This window comes from Falco rusticolus, chromosome 3 (genome assembly GCF_015220075.1).
Source record: "Falco rusticolus isolate bFalRus1 chromosome 3, bFalRus1.pri, whole genome shotgun sequence".
Lineage (NCBI taxonomy): Eukaryota > Metazoa > Chordata > Aves > Falconiformes > Falconidae > Falco > Falco rusticolus.
The window spans coordinates 111,249,788-111,270,262 of record NC_051189.1 but is presented as its reverse complement, the minus strand read 5'-3'; the positions used below and the strand labels follow the sequence as shown (position 1 = coordinate 111,270,262).

At 46.0% G+C, this 20,475-nt stretch overlaps 1 protein-coding gene across 2 annotated transcripts; it reads left to right on the top strand.

Annotated features, from left to right (window-relative positions):
* The first annotated feature begins 235 nt into the window (after positions 1-235).
* Positions 236-20,420, top strand: PLOD1 (procollagen-lysine,2-oxoglutarate 5-dioxygenase 1). Of its 2 annotated transcripts, XM_037380639.1 has the most exons (20): positions 236-479; positions 1,189-1,304; positions 7,071-7,162; positions 7,657-7,793; positions 9,020-9,183; positions 9,629-9,741; positions 11,373-11,436; positions 12,518-12,615; positions 12,960-13,061; positions 13,167-13,298; positions 13,581-13,702; positions 14,393-14,497; positions 14,944-15,069; positions 15,892-16,033; positions 16,544-16,657; positions 16,936-17,001; positions 17,342-17,446; positions 17,847-17,993; positions 18,305-18,430; positions 18,705-20,420. In XM_037380639.1, the coding sequence occupies exons 2-20, from the start codon at positions 1,286-1,288 to the stop codon at positions 18,858-18,860; spliced, it is 2,130 nt and encodes a 709-aa protein (XP_037236536.1). In that variant the 5' UTR covers positions 236-479; positions 1,189-1,285; the 3' UTR covers positions 18,861-20,420. The 2 variants fall into 2 exon arrangements, with proteins under 2 accessions (XP_037236536.1, XP_037236535.1); XM_037380638.1 differs by lacking the exons at positions 236-479; positions 1,189-1,304 and adding an exon at positions 3,046-3,208.
* Positions 20,421-20,475: the final 55 nt, after the last annotated feature.

Here is a 20,475-nt window from a genome sequence, read left to right as displayed (position 1 = left end):
CTCCGCCGCGCTTTGCGGCGCTTTGCGACAGCCCGCTCGCACCGCCCCTGAGGAGGTGCCTGGCGGGGAGCCCCGGCCCGCCCCGCCGCCGCTGCCGAGCGGGCCCCGGCCCCCCGGCGCCCTGCTGCCCCGCTGCCGGCCGAGGCGGGGCGGCAGCCCGCGGCGCCAGCCCCTTTTCAGCACAGGGCTGGGCTCTGGGCTCTGGGCTCTCCTGCCCGGCTGGCTGGGGCCTGGAGCTTTCCCTCAGGCCAGCGGCAGTCGACTCCCGTCACCGCAGCAGCGCCCGGTGCGGGAAGGCGGGTTGTGTTCTGTCTAACTTCGTTCCCCTGCGCAGTAAATAGAGCAGCACACCTCGGGATGGGGTTACACGCGCACATCGGGCCACGGAAAGTTCTGTGCTCCAGGGCGGCTCTTGGAGGATAGTAACAAGCCACACAGAAACACTGTGCGTGAAGAGGAAGCGTGACACTCCTGGCCAGGTAGAGCCAGTGAGGGGAGCAGGCGAGACACTTTCTTAACTACCTCCCGCAGGCGAGCTGGCTGCTGCGGGCCGGGGACTGCTGCGGGCCGGGGGCCCTGCAGCCTGGAGGAGCGGGGCTGGCACCCTGCCCCTTGCTCCTGTCAGTTCTCGCCAGGCCTGGTGCCTTTTGAGGCTGCTTTAAAAACGGAGCTCTGAGCCTTCCTGGTTTTAGGAAGTTGCTGCGTTGCTTGGAGCACGTGTTGCACGTACTCCTTGGAACATCTGCATTGGCAGCTGGCTCTGTTTAAAAAGACAGGCAGCTGACTCCAGCCAGAGTGCACAAAGCAGTACAAACAGAAACGGGGTGGGGGGGTGGGAAATATGCTTGCTGGGTTGGCATAGCTGCAGAATGTAAACAGAGCTGTCAAATAGGGCCAGTCTGAGTCCAGCAGTATAAACAATGATGCATTCATGATTTCCAGCATGCAACCCCCCCTTTATTTTAGAATGGAGAGACCTAACTTCATTAAAATGAGAAACTTGCAATTTTTTAAATTCTAGGTTGAGTCAGACCTCGGTCTGATGGTGAGGAGCTGAACACTCTTGCTGTGGCTTCTGGCTTAGAATCTTGAGGCTGCTAAAGATTTATCAGGGGCTTTGTCCAGGCCTGCAAAGTACTGAAGAAATCTAAAGTAAAAGTCTGTTTTCTTTTTTTTTTTTTATTTAAGGAAACTGGCAGCTTTGCAGACAGAAGCTGCCTGGAGTCACCATCTTAGGGAAAACTAGTATTTCCTTGGATTGTTGCCTGTAGTGCATCTTTTGAGCATGACGACTACTCTGCCTGGTAATTATGAGGGAATTCCTAATCTGGGGAGTGGGAGCAGAAACAAAGGTGCTTTGAACACATTAAAGAATATTCTCAGTGAACAAATAGTAACAGTAGTTCTTTGCCAGGATACTGTTGTGAAGCGTGGAGGATATTAGCTAGCTACAGTGTGGCTCTTCTAACGTGCTTATGTTTTTCTCCTCTAAGATCATACTTTCTTCGTTTTATTTTGATAATCTGAGTTCTGTAACATCTGTAATTTATGTTAAAGGGGTGGTTTACAGAAAACAGCAGTCTTGGACCTTAGAATTTTACACAGCCATCTTTTTTATTAAAACTGAGCTCTGCACTGAGGGAGGCTTCTATGTTATCCCAGTGCTTTGATGATGCCCTGTATGTATGTTTCTGGCTGTGTATTCCATAGTCCCAGTGCAGCTAAGCTATACATATTGCATTGACAGTGTCTTTCTTTCTTATCTCAACGTACATGCCACACCATCGCTTGGCATGCATCCTTCACTTTTTATGCCTCTGCTAAACTACCCAGCACTGCTGCTTTCTCCCTGACACCTTACCTTCCTGTTGTAACGTGTGCTCCATGGGCCAGGCCCAAGTGTGGCTGAGGACTTGGCGCCTCTTTCAGTGATGGCTTTGGTAGTATACTGCAGTGTAGCTTTCCATCTACTTAATGTCTTACAGAACAGTATGTAACATTTCTACAGCCTCTGTGATTCTCCGAGCTCTTTGCAGACAGGTAAACATTACTGTTCACACCTTACAAGAGGCAAAATAAGTAATCTCTTAATGTTGCTTTCAGTGATGGAAGTTGGGTTTATTTATACACAGTGCCTAAAAATGGCACTGTCACTTCTAGGTATTTGCTTCAGTAGAGATAATGTGTTGCTCAAGGCCTCAGGTAAGGTGTGCCCGTGGTAGCTCCTCAGCTGGTGTTGGGCAGGCTCAGAGGGTTTCCCTGCATCTAAGTCTTACTGCAGTATAAAAATGACCCTAAACCCAATTTAAAAAAACAAACAAACAAACAAAACCCCCCAAAACCCCAAACGAACAAAAAACACAGTGCAATTTTATGAGACAGGTTTGTTCTGCCTGTGCTCAAAGTTATGGAGAATAAACTAGAAAAAGATGCATGCGTAACTCATCAGGGCTAGAGCAAGAAAACCCAGCACAAGGACAAAGAGAACAATGTAAGGCTTTAAGATGCATATATGGTCACAGAAAAAGTTAGTATAGGAAACAAGACTGCAGCAGATTTTGGGTTTGCTGAGGAAAGCTATGAGGTGAGATGGCAGGTGGGACGGAGGTGTTTCGTAAGGGCTTCCAGTTTCCAGAGCTGTGCAGAACCCATTTGTTTTGGTTTTTTCACACTTAATGACCGTGTCAACCCGATGCAGCCCAGCGCCGACTAAAGCCGGGCAGAAGGTGAGCCCCCTGCCCCTACACAGCGCCCGTTTGCCCAAGGCGTGTTTCTGCCGCCGCACCCCCCGGTGTCCCCCGGCTGTGGCTGCAGCCCCCCGGCCCCGCAGCTCCCCGGTCGCAGGGCGTGCTGCACTCCACGGTCCCGGTGAAGGTCCCGCAGCGCCGGGATCACGGCCCAGCCGCTCCGCTGCCCAAGCCTCGAGCCCCGCGTCCCCCCGACCGGCCCAGCCGCTGCCCCTCCTGCGGGGCCGGGGGAGGAGCCGCCGCCCCCGCTTCCTCCGCCCGCCGCCGGGCGGGGCTGGTGCGTGGCACAGGCTCGGCAGCCCCCAGCCCCGCAGAGCCGGCTGCCGCCGAGGCGCGTCCGTCCCGCAGGCAGCGGGGCCCGGGCCGGGAGGCCGCTCCCATGGTGCCGCCGGCGGCGCTGCTGCCCTGGGCGCTGCTGGCGCTGCTCGCGGCGCCGGGCGGCGGCGCCTCCGGGCAGGAAGGTAAGGGGGGGGGACCCGCCGGGGGCGCTGCCCGCGCCGAGATCGGGGCCGCGGCGTGCGGAGCCCCGGCGGTGGGAGGCGGCGGGGGGCGGGGGGGGCTGTCCTCGCACATGCGGCCGGAGCTCCCCATGCCCCGGCGCCGGGCCGCGGGCACCGTCCATCCCCGTCCCCGCCGTGCGCCCCACCGGGCCAGCCCCTCCTGCTGTGGACTTGCCCAGCGGCTGATCCCGGGCTGCCCGCGCTGTGACCCGAGCTCCGGGCGCCCCTCAAGCACCGTGGGTCTGTCCCCCAAAGCCGTGGGTGGGCGCTCTGGAGAGCGGCTGTAGGACAACAGAGGGTTAGGGTACCTACAGGGTGTCAGCCAGGCTGACCGAGGGGTTTGCTCCCTGCCGCTCTGCCAAGAAGTTTGAATAATTATCTTTGTCTTCATTAGAGAAGTGGCAATTAAGAGGAGACTTCATCTTGTGACCTAGAATATTTCCCTCCACAATACATGATTCTGTTATAATTACCTTTACTATGTATATTACTTAATAATAATACAGTTAATATGTATCCATGGGAGTGTTGGAGGGGAAGTTCTTCAGCTGTAGTGGCATAACTAAAGCAAAATTGTTTCAGCATTTAGGATAACTATTAGATATGAGTAAGAAATTAATCTCTCTGTGCTGTCCGGCCTTCCTTACATGCCCCAAATCTTCCATGTTTTGGTAATGCTCTACAGCAAATGAGATATGTTGGTTAGGAAGAGGGATCTGGAATTGACTGCTTTCTGAACCCGTCCCTTCTGGCATGGCCTAAAGAAAAAATGCCTTAACTTTTCTGTGGCTCAGCTTCCCCCGAGTAATACGAGAGTAACGATACCTATCTTCTCTCATGTATGTTTTTTTTAGATCTCTGCAAAAGCACTAAAAATAGTTATTTATAGTTAATTGATTCTTAAAAAAAACCCAACTTCTGTAAATGTAAATTGAATATAGAGATTATATTCTCCGCTATTAAATTGCGCACTGATTTATGTTTTTTTGATCCCCCTATTAGTGGTATTTTGTTGAACACTATCTTAACAGGAAGTTGCACAGTAAGATTTCCCAAAGCACAGCCTAGGGATAAATTAATTCCTTGTCCTAAAATGCTGCTGCAGCTGTGCTTTCCATATAAAGTCAGAGCAGAAACAAATAACTATAAATTTTTTTGTTACTGAACTCATCTTGTCACTGATTTTTACTCTTTGTAAAAACTTGGAAGTTCACCCAGTCATTTCACTGTGATATCAGGGTCCCTGTTCCAGCACTGTGTCCTTACACAATCCTTTTCATCTACAGTGCTCAAAAACCCTCACGAAGGTGGCAAATGTCCTCTGTTATCATTCTACAGGTGGAAAAACAGAGGGATAGCAGGACTGGCTCCTTGTTGCATAGCACAGCTAGTGGTACAGTCCAGCTCCCCTGTTCCCTAGTCCAGTGCTTGCTTCCTTAACCACAGTGTGTCCATATTTTGCAGCTATACCACTACTAAATGTATTTATACAATTTGTATTTGTCAGCATGGCCTAAGGAGTCTCTGGGCCCAGGAGGCACAGCTTAATAGAATAGGCTGCCCTTTCTACGTATAAAAAGTAACTGTGCCATGGAAGATAGGGAAGCATACGTAAATCTCCTCTTGGTGTTTTAAAACCTGCTGCATGTGATACTGAAATTAAAAGGGTTTACTGCTCTGTCTCTGGAAATGCCTATCAGCTGCACCAGTGTTCAGCAAAGTCTTTGAGAAAAAGGGGTTAAAAGGGAAGGAGAGGAGGCAGCATAGCTCAGCACAAGCTTCTAGTACTGGAGCGAAGGAATGTCTCTTGGGATGGTAAGCTCTCGCTACTGCAGAGATTTCTCAAACAAACTGAGCTGAATGTCTCTCAGAGTCCTACCCCCACAAACCGAAATGAAAAGGGAATCTGTAAGCTGGAATTCTGCTGGGGAGGATAATTGTCTCCGTGCTGGCTTTTCATGCTCCAGTGAGTTTGCAGGCTGCACGGTGAAACCTATTCTGCAGTAGTATTTCTACTACAGGACACCGCTTTCTGGTCCGCAGTGTGAGCCCTTCGCTCTCCCAGCTTGTCCAGCAAACTTTGGCAGTCATATCATAAACAGTTGGTTGCTTTATTGGGGTGGCAGCGTGAAAATGAATTAGTGATTGATTTAATGTGAGATGCCTGAGAATTCAGCCTGAAATAATTGCATAGCAGTCAGGCTCTTTTCTTTACTACTTTTACCATTATCACGTGCTTTCTCCTCTCCTTTCAGGTACTGGAATTTGATGTTTGTCTTTACATTCCTCTCTGGCAAGCCCACATTTGCCCCCTTCTTCATTGGCAGTATGATCTTCACCTTCTCAGAAACCAAGAGCTCAGAGCTATCTAGCAAAGCTGCCATGGTTTTCTGCATGCCATCGTGTGGCTAGATACTTTAATGGGTTTAACACATTCCCTGAGGTGATACATATATTTTATTCATTTGTTTGCACCCTCTGAGTGGACAGGACTCAAGGAACTGGAGTGTGCTGGAGGAGCTGGATTAGGACTGCACTTCATAGGTCTAAAAATCTGCCTTTAAAGACAGCACAGATGCAGGATTTGTATTCTTTTATTTATCAATGTCTTTCCCTGCCTGTGTGAATGTCTAACAAAATACAATTAGAGCTGGCTATTGCTTTCTATTGACTAGTCTCAATCTCTCCTCTCTTTTTATTCTAATGCAGGTAAAGGATTTTAGGAATTTCCTTGGAAGCATCTGCTTTCTTCCTAACTTGGAGTGTTACACTTATTTTTTTATTTTTGCTGCCTTTGACAGGTCTATCTAGGACTCCAGCTCCTAGATCCTTCCTCTCTTAAGATCAGACAGACTATCAGTTTGGGTACATTAGGAAGATGCATCTGGTACATCCATTGAAAAAAAAAAAAAAAAAAAAAAAAAGATTGTTCCAAAAGAAGTCTGCTCAAGCCAAGAAAATGTGCTTTCAGTTTTTCCTGGTATTTTCTGATGTTAAAATCAGATGGCCAGGATTTGCATTTAAGCACTGTTGCCAGAGCCTATACAAATGCCTTCTTCAGCAAAAGTGGTAAGATGAAGTATAGCATTTAATCATTAAAATGAAGAAACCAGAGCTTCCACATGAAAGTCATACTCCAGTGGTACTATAGAGAAACTTCTGAGAGAGAACTTCAGGATTTAGCTTTGTCATTTTTAAGGGACTGGAAATAAAAAGCAAGTTTGGGAGGAGAATGTAAATGAAAGTTATGGCAGAATTAAATTCACATTGTGCATGTATGAAAAAAATCTGGAAAACACCTCAGGAATGCAGTAGAAAATTGGAGCAGCCATGGAGAAAGAATAATAATATTCAGTCTAATTTTGGTCTTCCCTACCCCCAGTCAATGCTGAGTGACTAAAAAGCAACTCTGTGGGGAACAGGAAGCCAATTGCACTAAATGGATGACTTCCAAATGGGCATTTCTTAGTAGTTCTATTTTTTAAAGTTTAATTTCCTTCATACTCTATGTGAGAGAAGAGAATTATAGCTTTCAATAGCAGGGCAAAAAAGCACTTAAAACATTATGTTTTCTTTTTCTAGCTCATAACTCAGGTAATGAAATCGTGTCTTATAATCTCTCATTTTATACCCGGGACCAAGCTCTCACCTATGCTGCAAAGGAACAATCTTTCTTACGCTGCAATTAGTTTTTTTGAGACTTTGAAACTATCAATCCCCACCTTGGCTCAGCATCTGATAGTGAAGCTTCTTCATTAGGTACAGAACAGCTGGTTGTGAAAACAGCACATGTTGAATGTGTCTCTTGTGCTTTCTCATACAGAAAGCCTGCTGATTCTTACTGTTGCCACCAAGCAGACTGAGGGATTCCAGCGCTTTAGAAGATCAGCCCAATTCTTCAACTACAAAGTCCAGGTGATGGCTAACAACCTTAGTGGTGATTGGTCAAAGGGAATTTTGAAGTGTAGAATGGATAAGATTTGGCCACAAACTTGATTAAATAAAAGCTCAAGAGAGAGTATACCTACTTAGCTGGCTGAAAAATACTGCAACTGGGGCATTTCTGCAGCAGTCTTATCCCGAGCGTTGGCTTAAGATGAGATCTGTAGCTCCTGCTCAGGGGAGCCCCATGGCACTTTTCCATTGCAATGCCGAAACCCACGAATGTGCTCCTGTTGCTGAGAGTGCTTGGTTACTGTGCTGCATGTTACTCTGACTGTCCATCCCAGGGATGGGATGTTCAGAGGCTGGTGTATATACCTAGTCCATCTGTCCTGATGCTGGATTTTTTTATTGTGATTTGCACTGGGAGTTATCAGGACTGGTAAAGTTGTGGGTTCTGGTACTTTTCTGTGACTCTTGCTGGGAAAGTGCCATTGTCAGTAGACCCTGTGCCTGTCGTTCTTTAGGTGCTGGGGCTGGATGAGGAATGGCAGGGTGGAGATGACGAGAACCCAGCAGGAGGTGGGCAGAAGGTCCGTCTCTTGAAATCAGCTTTGAAGCAGTATGCGGATAAGGAAGACTTGATCATCCTTTTCATAGACAGGTAATGGGTTGGAAAGTATTTGCTTTGAACAGAATCATAAGGCTGTTCGGACAGGTACTTACTAAGAAGAAATTAGCTGAGAAATAGATTGCTTTTGGAAGTTGCATCCAGACCTCCTTTCCCCCCTGCCCTGAATTCTCTGCTGTTGTTGCCTGAGAGTTGCTCAGAGCTGCATATGTGGCAGCTGGGAAGGCCTGATCAGAACAGACTGATTCCAACTCTTACATGAAGTTGATAGCGTTACACCTCTTTCTGCCAGGGTGGAATCTGGCTGCCTCTACCTGCAGAGAATGAGCAGACAATTCCTGTGGACCTCAGCAGGCCTTTCTTACCAGAACTATTTGTTTTATAAGGTGAGGCAGGCTACAACACAATCCTGAGAGCCAAGAAGTAGTCTGCCAGAGAAACGTGAAGAGGGAAAAGGACCATTTGGATTCTCAGTGTCTTTTCATATGCCCAGCAACAGGCAGGGCTGGGATCCCTGTATCTGTCTCTAGCTGCCATGGCAGGGAGCTCGCCTTCTGCAGTTCTGAGTGTCTACGTGTGTTTAGAGAAGTTCGGAATGATTAATCTCTGGAATGAGCAACTTTTTCACACACCAAAATGAGTCTGAAGTATGCAAATCCTCTTGCAGAAAATGCAAGTCTCATTCTGGGAGTGTTGCCTGGGAATTAGTTCTACCCAGTACTGAAGAGGTAGTGGCTGGAGTGCAGCATCCAGCCACTAGTGTCCAGCGTATTTGCATCCTGACGATTTGCAGGGAGCATAGTAGGGAGTGGCAGGATGTAAACAGCATGACCTATGGACTTTTTTAATCTGGAAGGGAGTGGCAGAGCAATCTTCCTCCAATAAGTAAAAAGCTGTTACAAACAGTGAGGGCACACGGGCTTCAGGGTTCCAAATGCAGGGAAAGCGAGAAGAGATCATCAACATGTTTTGCAGCTTGGAAGATTTGTTTTTATCATAAGTGAAAACTTTGTAAAAATAAGCATGGGCAAATGTTTCCCCAAGACAGTGTGGAATCTTCTGCAGTGGGAAGTAACATCTTCCACTCTAGGAATAAGATTTCACTTTAATTAGCTAAAATTATGACAAAAAAATATAGTACTGTGAAGCAGAGATAAGAGAAAGGGATTCCTAAAAAATTAGCTTTTCCTAGAAACTGTTCACAATGACATGTTTCCTGACTCCATTCCTTTCTGTCCCTTTCCTGTCTTTTACTTTAGCTATGATGTACTCTTTGCTTCGGGCCCTGCAGAACTGCTCAAGAAGTTCAAACAAGCCAAGAGCAAGGTGGTCTTCTCAGCAGAGAACTACATCTATCCTGACAGAAAGTTGGAAGCCAAGTACCCTCAGGTGCGAGACGGAAAGCGCTTCCTGGGCTCTGGAGGTAAGGCGCAGAAGAACCTTCTTTCAACTAAAGGCCTTTAGAAGAAATAGCAAGGGACCAGGTGTGGAAAATATCTCTATGGAAGGTGGTGCAAACTGAAGCCCGGTGCATAACTCGCACCTTTTGCAAGACTTTTACCTGCAGGAGGGGACATAGCTGTGAATTGCCTGTAGAGGATAGGAACCTGCTCCTTATGCCTTTTCCCTTTTCAGTGAGACTTGTCATTCAGGGTGTGCGCTTTTCCGATGCTGAAGCTTACAGATTTGCTGCTGGTGTCACTCCATGTTGGGAAGTGCAGTCTGTACATGCCTTTGAAAGCTGGTGTATCTCTGTGGCAACACAGGGTGGAGTGAGACTGCGTGAAAGAAGTGAGAATATCTGTATAGGGGAGTACTTCCCCTTTTGTTGTCTGCATTGAAACACCACTTTTTGCTTATTCCCACAGGCTTCATAGGTTATGCTCCAAACTTGAAGAAGCTTGTGGAGGAGTGGAAAGGACATGATGATGACAGTGACCAGCTCTTCTACACAAATGTCTTCTTGGATCCAGAAAAAAGAGTAGGTGTAGCTAGATTTTGGGGTTAGGAGGAGTTATTTGAGAAACATTGCTGTTAATCCTCTCTGCAATATCCCTGTTGACAGTTAAAAGAAGTTAATCATGTACATATTGACTCTTAATTACTACTCTGCATCCTTACATGGAAAAGGCCAGTAGTGTGTCTAGTTTCCCATTTCCCTTCTGAAAATTTGCATTCTAGCCACACACCCCTGCTTGTTCTGTTACTAGCAGTTTTTATCTTTAAGCTGAAATTGTGAATGGGAAGATAGGTGTCTTAAAAGAAGTCTTACTGGGAACTCATACCAATATATGTATGTACCGATGTTTACAGCTATTAAGTGTGACAGAACTAACCAGCCTCCTCCCAGGGGATGTGGAATCCAGATGTTCAGTGTGTATCTTGCCTGCACAGTGCAGTGCTGACTTAGAGATATCCCACCCAGCACTAAATTACATGTTAGGTAAGGGGGCAGGAGAGGCCTGAGGGGATTTGAGGTGATGCATGGGACAAACTTTCACAGCCTTTTAGGCACCATTGTGCCACAGGACAGGGACCTTAGACATTGCAGCAGGTAGCCCTGCTGGAACAAAGAGGCTATCAAAGGCTCCAGCAGACCTCTCCAGATCCTGGCCGACAAAATCTGTGTCAGCCTGAAGCCTGGAATGGTCCCTGGAAGCAGCACTGCCATTCCAGCACCATGTGGTGCACTGGCCAAATCATCCAGCCCACAGGGTGATTCTCCTGTTGTCCCTGCCCAGTTGTGCATTACACAGTGCACCCTATCCCTGAGTGACACCACAAATGCATGGGAACTAAGAAGTCAAACTGTAACAGTAAAGGCAAGAGGAAACATTAGAAATAGGGAACTGCTTTCAGACTGATTAGAGAAGGAGTTGCACATTTTTACCAGCAGGGCTGGTAAAAAATTCAGAACAGCTGCACTTTTCTAATTCCCCAAATCTGAATACTGCCCGTGGTATTTTAACATGAACAGTTCCTTTAATGTTCTCATCTGCAGTTCTGGCCCTGTGCCACACAAAGGCTGAGTAATTCACTGACTTGGCATTTGGACAGCGGATGTTAGCACCCTGCTGTCCTTTCCAGTAATCAATTTTAACAGATGCCTGGAGGGACACTGAACTCTGTTAAGTCAGAGCTGGATTTTAGTCTGACAAAAATCCAGTCAGAGTATAACTTGCAGCAGGGGTTAAAAACAAAGTTTGCATGAGCTGGCCTTGCACCCTCACTGTGTTCTGGTTTGACACCAGTACCTGAGACGACACTTGGGCAAGTGCTTGCCCTGTGCATAGATGGCAAGAAACTGTCTTTGCAGCAGATGTTTTTGCTTTCTTGGCTTTCCTGCATATTATACGTGGGTTTTATATGACTGTGCTGAAAGTGTACTTCATTAATGTGCTGTGTAGTATTATTGGCACACCCACAGCAGCTTTAAAATGTGTATTTGCATGGTTTTGCCTAGCCAGGAGTGTTTTAGGCTTCAGACCTTGGAGAGTATGGAAGTGATTGTAGGAATGTGATGTATCTTTGCTCAGCATAGGGACTCTCACGTGTAAAGAATGGATGCCCACTTGTGTTCTAATTAAGGTTATTTATCTCATCCTTTTAAAGGAAAGCATCAACATCAGTCTAGACCAAAGAAGCCGGATCTTCCAAAACCTAAATGGAGCATTAGGTGAGATGGAAGAAGGAAGCTCATTTCTCCTTGGAATGCCACTGCATGTTGACACCAGAAATAAAAGTTGTGGCTGAAAGGATTAAATTTCAGAAATTCCTGTTCCTGCAGAATAAGCTTCAGTAAAATGTCTCTGCCAGGGTTCTTGGATTTATTTGCAATTCCATTGCAACAAACTAGGTTCTCATTTTAATTCCCTCTTCACTTAGGGGAATGCAGGTAGGGTTTTCCATCTTGCACCTCCTTGCCACTTTGATCTCCAAGCATGTCGGATTGCATTAGCCTTGGGGATTGAAACTGGGAGGGACTTTCAATGCAAGTAATAACACACAACCCTGCCTAGGGCTTGTCTGTCGTGCTTCAGAACTGTGTCTGGAATGCCACAGAAGGTGAGGTGCAGCCAGATACTTCCTGTGAGCGCTCACTGACCGTACCAGGCTTCTGACCTGACTTGCCGATGGATTGATTTTGCTAATCGTAGCAAAAGTGACTCTCCTGACACTACTGCCTAATGTTTTCAGTTTATAGTTTTGCGCTACTCCATCATTACTCCAGCCAGGTAAAAAATCATAGTGGCAGTGTAGGTTTGGCTCCTGTGCTCATTATAACAATGGTAGACTGGAGCTTGGATTTTTGCTAGTCTGTTTGAAAGGATTTTGTATGGTTGTGTTAAGGAGACATCTTGGAGGGGTGCAAAGAGAGACAGCAGGGGCATAGGTGAGAAAGGCCTGAGTCCTCTCTGGCCATCTATACCTGTTCCTCACCGCACGATTTGTCAATGCCAGTTTTGAAAGTCTGTTTCAGTGTAGATTCTGCCATTTTGCAGTAGGAGGCATATTTGTTAGCCCAGCAAGCTGCATTCTTTGTCCGCCTTCCCAGCCATCCTGTTACCTCACAGGGTCATTCTGAACATTTTTTTCTCCTTTCTGGATGTGGTCTGTAGCCCTTAAACTACTCGTGCATGGTTATCCGCAACTGTGCTTTCATCTTTCAGCAGTCGCTCAATAGAAATGAGGCCTTGTGCTGGTAATTGTCAATAAAAGCCTTTCTTTTGGTAACATGATGGCAATGTCATTTCCAGATGAGGTAGTTCTGAAGTTTGAAAACTCACGAGTGAGAGCAAGAAACTTGTTGTATGACACTCTGCCTGTGGTGATTCATGGAAATGGACCCACCAAGGTAAGTGGGCGTCCTGAGAGAAAGATTTGGTACGTATTTGTTCAAGGTGACCCTTTAGCCTCGAGTGTGTCAGGTTACTGATCCATATATTCCTGTATATTGACTTTCCCTCTGTGTGTTTATATTTGAGAAACAGTAAGTGGTACAGGTCTCTAGCAGCATGATGGGTCTGGTTCAAAGATCAGCATGTAATTGGACCCTCTGGCTGTCATGCTTTGCAGAATCTTTAGTAAGAATCTAATAAGGTAAATGACGTTCTGATGAAACGTGCTCTTACACTGGGAGTGGATGCAAAAAATCTCCCCTGCCCTGTAATGCATAACATGGCAAATTGCCTTTTGCAGCTGCAGCTGAACTACCTGGGAAACTACATTCCTCAAATATGGACGTTTGAGACTGGCTGCACTGTGTGTGATGAAGGTCTGCGAAGCCTCACAGGGTTTAAGGTGAGGCTGATGTCTATTCAAAGCTCTCAAGACATGTCTTAGAATTACAATGGGATTTTATGTGTCTGATGTGGTATATGAGCCACCACTTCTCCCTGAATGTAGGATGAAGCATTGCCAATGATTCTGATTGGTATTTTCATCGAGCAGCCCACACCATTCCTCTCCCAGTTTTTCTTGCGGCTTCGTAACCTTCATTACCCAAAGCAACGAATCCAGCTCTTCATTCACAACCATGTAAGTAAAGCTGGCCTGTGGCAGTCTTAGCAAATGCGGGGAAAATGCAGACCTCCTCCTTGTACTCCAGGCATTTTTGCAACCTTTGACTAGACTTCCAGGCTTTGTAGTCCCAGTACTTACCTGCAGTGGCACCTATAAGATAGCTCCATCCAGCTGTAAAGATGTGGAAGTGGGAAGAGCTGTTGCTGTTTTGGTTTGGCATTTTCAAGAACAGGAGGCTGAGCAGCCTGGGATGAGCCTATCTTACCTGTTTTTTTTCTTATTTTTCCTTTGGCATAGGAGCAACATCACTTAAAGCAGGTGGATTCCTTTGTTAAAAAGCATGGCAAAGAATATCTCGCTGTCAAAGTGATTGGACCAGATGATGAGGTGGAGAATGCTGAAGCACGTAACTTGGGCATGTAAGTGAAGAGGCCATACATGATGGCTAGCAGAGTCAGGCTGTCTCCAAACTAGGGCAGTGTGTTTTTTCTGAGCATCTTCACTGTTAAGTGGATGCTTCTCTTCTTTCAGTCACCCTTCTCTCTCAATGTTCCTATCATTTACTCCCTATGTCCATTATATATTGAGAAAAAAATAAGCTTTGATACCAGTTCCCTTTCTCCAATTTCAGAAATGAAGTTCTCACTGGTCCTTTGCTCTGTTAGAAGCATAGCCTGGTACCTCCCATCTCATCAAGCACCTCTAGTGCTTGATCACGAAGTCATAGATCACGAAGAATAGGTACCTGTGTCTCTGAAGTGGAGGAGTGTAGTAGTAAAACTGAGAGCTAGTGGCAGAGTATCTTCCTATCTCTGATGAAGAGGTGTGAGTTTGAGCTCAGGTCTGGATTTGGGCCAACAATAAATGGGAACCTCTTCAGTTTGAGCTGAGGGAACAGTTTGCTAAATGTGATGTTGGCTGTGTCTCAGTGTCTGCTATTGGATGCTAGCACTGTGCTAGCCCTCTGGGTTGTTACATTAAACTGAACTTTTCTGAGCACCTGAAGAAGACCTTTAGGCTACAAGGTGAAGGAATCCCTGGTGTTCTGTCCCTTGTCTTGCTGTGTTTTGGGGGGTTTTGGTGTGACTTTTCTTCTTCTTTGGCTATAGGGATTTGTGCAGAAAGGATCCTGACTGTGACTATTACTTTAGCCTGGATGCTGAGATAGTTCTGAAGAACACAGAGACTCTAAGGATCCTGATCGAACAGAACAAGTGAGTTTTTTGGTCTGAGCAATCCTTACTGGTCACCTTTCACACGAGAAATACAGTGAGCTCTTTTATTACTGACATGTGTTAGGCAGTAGGAGAACTGTGTCAGAGATGGAATGTTAGACAAACATGCCTTATTTGGTCTTTTTTTTTACTGTAGTTGTAATCCCTGGATTTTAGGCAGTGGATGTAAATCATTCCTAATTTTGTCTTTATATAGTTGCCAGAACAAATTGGATTCTAGGAGACCTGCTGCAGGGGGCAGTTAGGTAGGAGATTGTGACCATATTTGCCTTTTCTTATGTGGAGTTTTATTCCAACAGAGTTAATGGAAGCAGCAACTCTGTAAGTGAGGGAGAATCGAACTCTTAACGGTCCTGTGGTGTGTAAATCTTTTCTTCCTGTGGTAACATCCTGTCCTGCAATTCCTTTTTCTTTTGTGCTCACAGGCTGGTGATTGCCCCACTGGTAAGCCGTCATGAGAAGTTGTGGTCAAATTTCTGGGGAGCACTGAGCCCTGATGGATACTATGCCCGCTCAGAAGATTATGTGGATGTTGTTCAAAGGCGGAGGGTGTGAGTATGCAAAGAGAGCTTCTTACTGACATAACCCCTCAAATGTTAAGCTTGCTGCAATGCAGTATCATCAAAGTAACTTAACGTCAAAAAAACAGAGAGAACAACTGTCTTTGGATATAGAAGAGGAAAAGAAGTCTGTACACCCATGTGGAAGTGCTCTGTGTCCTCCCCTGAGCAGACAATAACTTACTATGGGCAGATTTTCTTATGATCAGGGTAAGGGTTTGAGAGTCCTGACTCTGCTGAAATCACTTCGTCTTACTCATGTCATGTTTTCCCACCTGTGGATTATAGCTAGTGTCATCCTTAAAATCCTGTAAAGTGCTGTTTAATCTTTATTAGATAGTCTTCATAAAATACCAGGTGATCCTTGAATGGAAGATTCACAAAAAATAATTGTTGGCTCATTCGTACTCTTGAGTGACCCTCTGTTTTTTTTGGCCATTATGTGCAATAAATGCTAGAAATCAGCTTATGCACTTTTGGCTGGTTCAGGTTTCTTTAAATCACTGAAAAAAAATGTGTTGATCTCTCTGGGAAGAGGTTCAAGCCATTAATTATGTCCCTAGCAAAAACACACAGTAGCAATTAATTGCTTTCACAGTGGACTAGCATTTGTGCAGCTTAAAAGCTCTGGGCAATATAAGTGATTTTTCCTAGAATGACAGTTGCTATTGGTACAGTTTCTCCCTACTGTTCTGAGCTGGATCATTCAGGCAAGGCTGGCTCATATGGCAGCCCTGCCTGCCATGCTGGCAAGTCCAGCGGTTTCTCTTTTAGTGGTATTTCAAATTTCGCTCTCCTATCTCTGCGTTTCAGTGGGCTTTGGAATGTTCCCTACATCAGCAGCGTTTACTTGGTTAAAGCCAAGGCTCTGCGATTGGAGCTTGACCAAGGAGATCTCTTTCACAATGGCAAGCTGGATGCTGACATGGCTTTCTGCCACAACGTCCGGAATCAGGTCAGTCAAGGAGAGGGAGGCTGGCAGGGAAGAACTGCGTGCCAGGGTTCAGGTGACAAGATTAAGTAGTTTCAAGGCGTTTGGCTCTGCTGGGGCATGGGACAGGATGAAATGGCATTGTTTAATACTGTGCAGCCTTGGAACTGGGCTTTCTGTCTTACTGTGAAACCACACAGAGCCAGGGACCACTAAATGTGGATAGCATTTTTACTCTTGGACCTCTTCAGAGCTGTTCTAAATGGGGTGGACAGGGTAAGAAGGAAGAACCTAATCTCACAGCAGCAGCTCTGCTGTTTCCAACCCTAGCTGACAAAAGGCACAGAATTACTGCCTATAAACTTTCAAAGTTCGTCATACCCAGGGTGGAAATTATATTGAAGGCCTGCAGGAGAAAGAATGAGTAAATGAACAGCTTGGGCAGAGGCACCATCACTGGAGAACTGTTCAGTGCTTATGTTTCATAGTAGCTTACAAAATGTGAGGCCTTGATTGTTTCCCTCTGTCCTGCAGGGAGTCTTTATGTACCTGACAAATCGGCATGAGTTTGGACACATACTGTCCCTGGAGAATTACCAGACAACTCACCTCCACAATGACCTCTGGCAAATATTCAGCAATCCTGAGGTAAGATAACCTTCATGCTCAGCAGGCTTAGCAATGTGGCCTGTGAACATTTGATGACTAATTTCACTAATAAGGAAGGTCCAGGCTTTGTAGTAGCAATGTCTCTCAGGTGGGATGAGAGCCTAAATCCACAGAATTTAAAGAGACTATGTTTATGTGATTCATAACATCTGGATCTTCAAAGCCTGTGAAATACTGCTGCATGGGAGCCTGGCTTTTCACTGCGTTTTTAACCAGGCCCCACAGAAATGACTGGTTTGCTTATCTTCCAACTGCAGGACTGGAGAGAAAAGTACATCCATGAAAACTACACAGCAGCTCTGAAAGGGAAATTAGTAGAAATGGTAAGAAAACATCACTCTTATCCATTACAATAGGAGGTTAGCATCAGGACAATGCTTGTGTCATAACTTGTCATTCTCAGCAGTTTGGCATGACCTCATAGTCTTTCAAATCCAAGGGAAACGTGACCTTGAAAGTATTTTTAGAGGCAAGTCATTCTTCTAGAAGTACATCTTTAAGTGGAAGTGGGGCATATCAATCAGAAGACAAATTTCTGTCCTGAATATTTAGTTACTTTCCACTTAAACTGACTCAATCTACAGTCTGCTTAGTCTTACTCCTTTTGCCTCAAGCAAACACCTGTCCTTGTTTCTGCTGTTCTCACCTGTCTACTTTCTGTAGCCCTGCCCAGATGTTTACTGGTTCCCCATATTCACTGACACTGCCTGTGATGAGCTGGTGGAAGAAATGGAGCATTATGGCCAGTGGTCCACCGGTGACAACACGGTAAGACAGAGCAGGAGCTCTTTGACTTCTGGGTCGTACCATTATCAATGCATGTTTGGTGGCAGCAGTGCCTCCTTTATGGAAGCATTAGATCCCACAGTTAAACCAGGAAACCGGAGGCAATACTCTATTTATTTTCCTGATTAACGCTGTAATTTTGCCCCCATTCTTAAATGTGAATTAATTTTTCAAGTCCTCTTTAGTGTCCTCTAAAGCTACAGTGTTTGGCCCTGCTGATGGTAATATTGTTTACCTTAGCTTTTAATTATTGTTTGAAATGAGTTTTCCATCCTGGAAGTTCTGATAAATAAACATCATATTTATTTGTAGTTACAAGTGCTTTTCATTCCTGAAGTCCAAGCTTCCCGTCCTTACGGGTATTTTCATGATTCTATTCCAGGACAGCAGAATACAAGGAGGATATGAGAATGTCCCAACTATTGACATACACATGAACCAAATTGGCTTTGAAAGAGAATGGTATAAGTTTCTTTTGGACTATATTGCACCCATCACAGAGAAACTGTATCCAGGTTACTATACCAAGGTATGTATACTTTAGCATTAAAACTCGTGGCCAGCTCAGTGCGTCCTCCGGTTGCAACTTTGTGAAAAGGCTGCTAGAATCCCCTAGCAATAGGCATGCAGTTTCCCAGTATGGAGGGACTGACTCTGGAGTACGACATGGGTATATGCATCAGGAAATACGCTATTTCCCTGTGACATTCTCCTGCCTTAATGTTGCCTTCCTCCCTTAGCAGTGGTGTGCAATGTAAATAGATCCCTGCTGTGCAGCTCGGTAGCCATGGACTACTACAGCCGTGTAACAGACGTGTTCTTTGTTCTCCTCTCCTGCAGACTCAGTTTGAGCTAGCCTTTGTAGTTCGCTACAAACCTGATGAGCAGCCCTCTCTAATGCCCCATCACGATGCTTCCACCTTTACCATTAACATTGCTTTGAACCGAGTTGGAATAGACTATGAGGTAAGTGTATGCCAGGGTGTCAAGAATTCAGTGTGGCCTCCTGAGCAGTCCAGGCAGCTGAGCACCCTTTCCTTATCCGTATGTGGCTTCTTCACACTAAGGATTGCAATTAATGACTGGGCTAGTGTAGGAAGATTTTTTTGAACACAGCAGAACACAGGAGATTCCCCAAGCACCTCCTCACATTTTTAGAAGGGCTGCCCGGGGAAGGCAGAGACCCTTTCCCTGAGGTGCTTTTACCAAGCTGATGTGCCTCTTGTTCTGTTTGTATCAGGGAGGAGGCTGCCGGTTCCTGCGCTACAATTGCTCCATTCGAGCTCCACGGAAAGGCTGGACCCTTATGCATCCAGGACGCCTGACCCACTATCATGAAGGTCTTCCAACCACCAAAGGAACCCGTTATATCGCAGTGTCCTTTCTTGACCCCTAGAGCCATGCTTCACAGGAAGGACCTTTCCCTGGCCCTGCTCACTGCTGACCTTGAGTGGAAACAGGGAATGCTACTGAGTTTCTAAGGCATTGATCAAAGCTATTTTGATATTGATTTTTAATGATATTCTAAGACTCCACTACCGGAAGATGTCCCTCTCTGATACTGCAGGTAATATCTAGGAATGTTGCTGTAGAAATTGAAAGGAGATTTTGTGCCTTCATTTTTGATTCAGCTCCTCATCAGCTGTTTCTTGGAAGTGCGATTTACTTGAACCTTCATTGATTGGTTGGCTTCACAAATATGCTTTCTTGGACTGGAAATCCAGCTTTTTGGAGGCAAGTCACAAGCTCTCTCTCCAAGCAGCTGGAAGCCTGTTTTCATCCACAGCATATACGGGACTGGACATTAGACAATAATTCCTGGGTACTATTCCAAATGTAAACCGATCAGGGAGCTGACTCCAGGAGTCATAACAGTTAAGTGTCGTACCAGATGAAACTCAGTAATAACAGCCTGAAGATCATCTGATTCCTTACCTCTTTGCAGTTCCTGGAAGCATATCACAAAGCTCAAAGCAGCAGCCGTGGCAATATAGGTGCTTCCAGTTAGCTATAGGAATGTCTGCTAATGATACTTTACCTCTGGGTTTAGACTGAAGAGATGAAAGATAGCCTCCTTATGTAGCTAAAAGCATGTATACCCAGACAAATTCAGACCATGTTGGTATGCACAGATGAAATCTAAGGAAGGGAAGACTTGAGAATAACTAGGTCAGTCAGGAGGGCTTCAGTGCTGATTTGTCTCTGTTCTATCCCACTTTAAGATTGTCAAAAGCTCTAATCAATGTCTGGGTAACAGTCCAGAGGTCCCAGTCCTCTTTGGTGGCCTCATTCCAGTTCTCAGAGATCGTTTTGATAATTTTCTTTGCATCTGAGTGGGCCATCAAAGAGCTGTCCTCTGGTACTTAGAGGAAATCATTATTCAGCATTCCTGTTATTTGAGATTCCAAACCAAAACACTCCACTGCAGACACTTCTCCAGTGGGGTCGAGGCTGATAGAAATGAGTGGTGGGAAAGTGCTGGGAGATTATGGTGAGCTGGTATGTGTAAAAAAAAAAAAAAAAATATGTGTCTAGAGTAGACCCAGGGTTAGAGAGGGAATGGGGAGAAACCTTTTCTGCGGTTGCCCGTGAGGTACCTGCTCAGCTTATCAGGCACGGCCGTGCTCTGGGTGTTTCACAAGCAGTATATTCACATCATGGCTGTCCTTAGGAAAAAAAATCTTCCTCTCAGTTCTCTGTGTCTCAGCTTCTGCTGTCTAACGGTCAGGGGGCGAGCCCCTTCGCGTGGGACGGTGGCGCTGGGGGCAGCACAGCTGTGGGCATCGGCAGGGAGCCGCGTAGGCCTGGGCGGCCCGCGGGGGGCGGCAGGCCCGGCCCCTCCCGCGCTCTGCGGGCCCGTTTCAACGCTGCGCCCCACGCGTGCCCGGGGGGAAGAAATCCAGGCGGGCGCGATCAGTGTGAAATGTAAACCGATAATAAACCTCGTTAGGTGAAACCCAGACCTGTCTGTTACCAGAGGAAGGGGGTGGGTAGGCTGATCGTTGAAACGT

What these genes read in the sequence shown, in the direction of transcription:
- PLOD1 (XM_037380638.1), top strand. Translation starts at nt 3,127, where the DNA reads ATGGTGCCGCCGGCGGCGCTGCTGCCCTGGGCGCTGCTGGCGCTGCTC. An exon ending in CGGCGCCTCCGGGCAGGAAG is followed by an intron (nt 3,209 to 7,070) that starts GTAAGGGGGGGG and finishes TTTCTCATACAG; the next exon opens with AAAGCCTGCTGATTCTTACT. An exon ending in GTTGTTCAAAGGCGGAGGGT is followed by an intron (nt 15,070 to 15,891) that starts GTGAGTATGCAA and finishes TCTGCGTTTCAG; the next exon opens with TGGGCTTTGGAATGTTCCCT.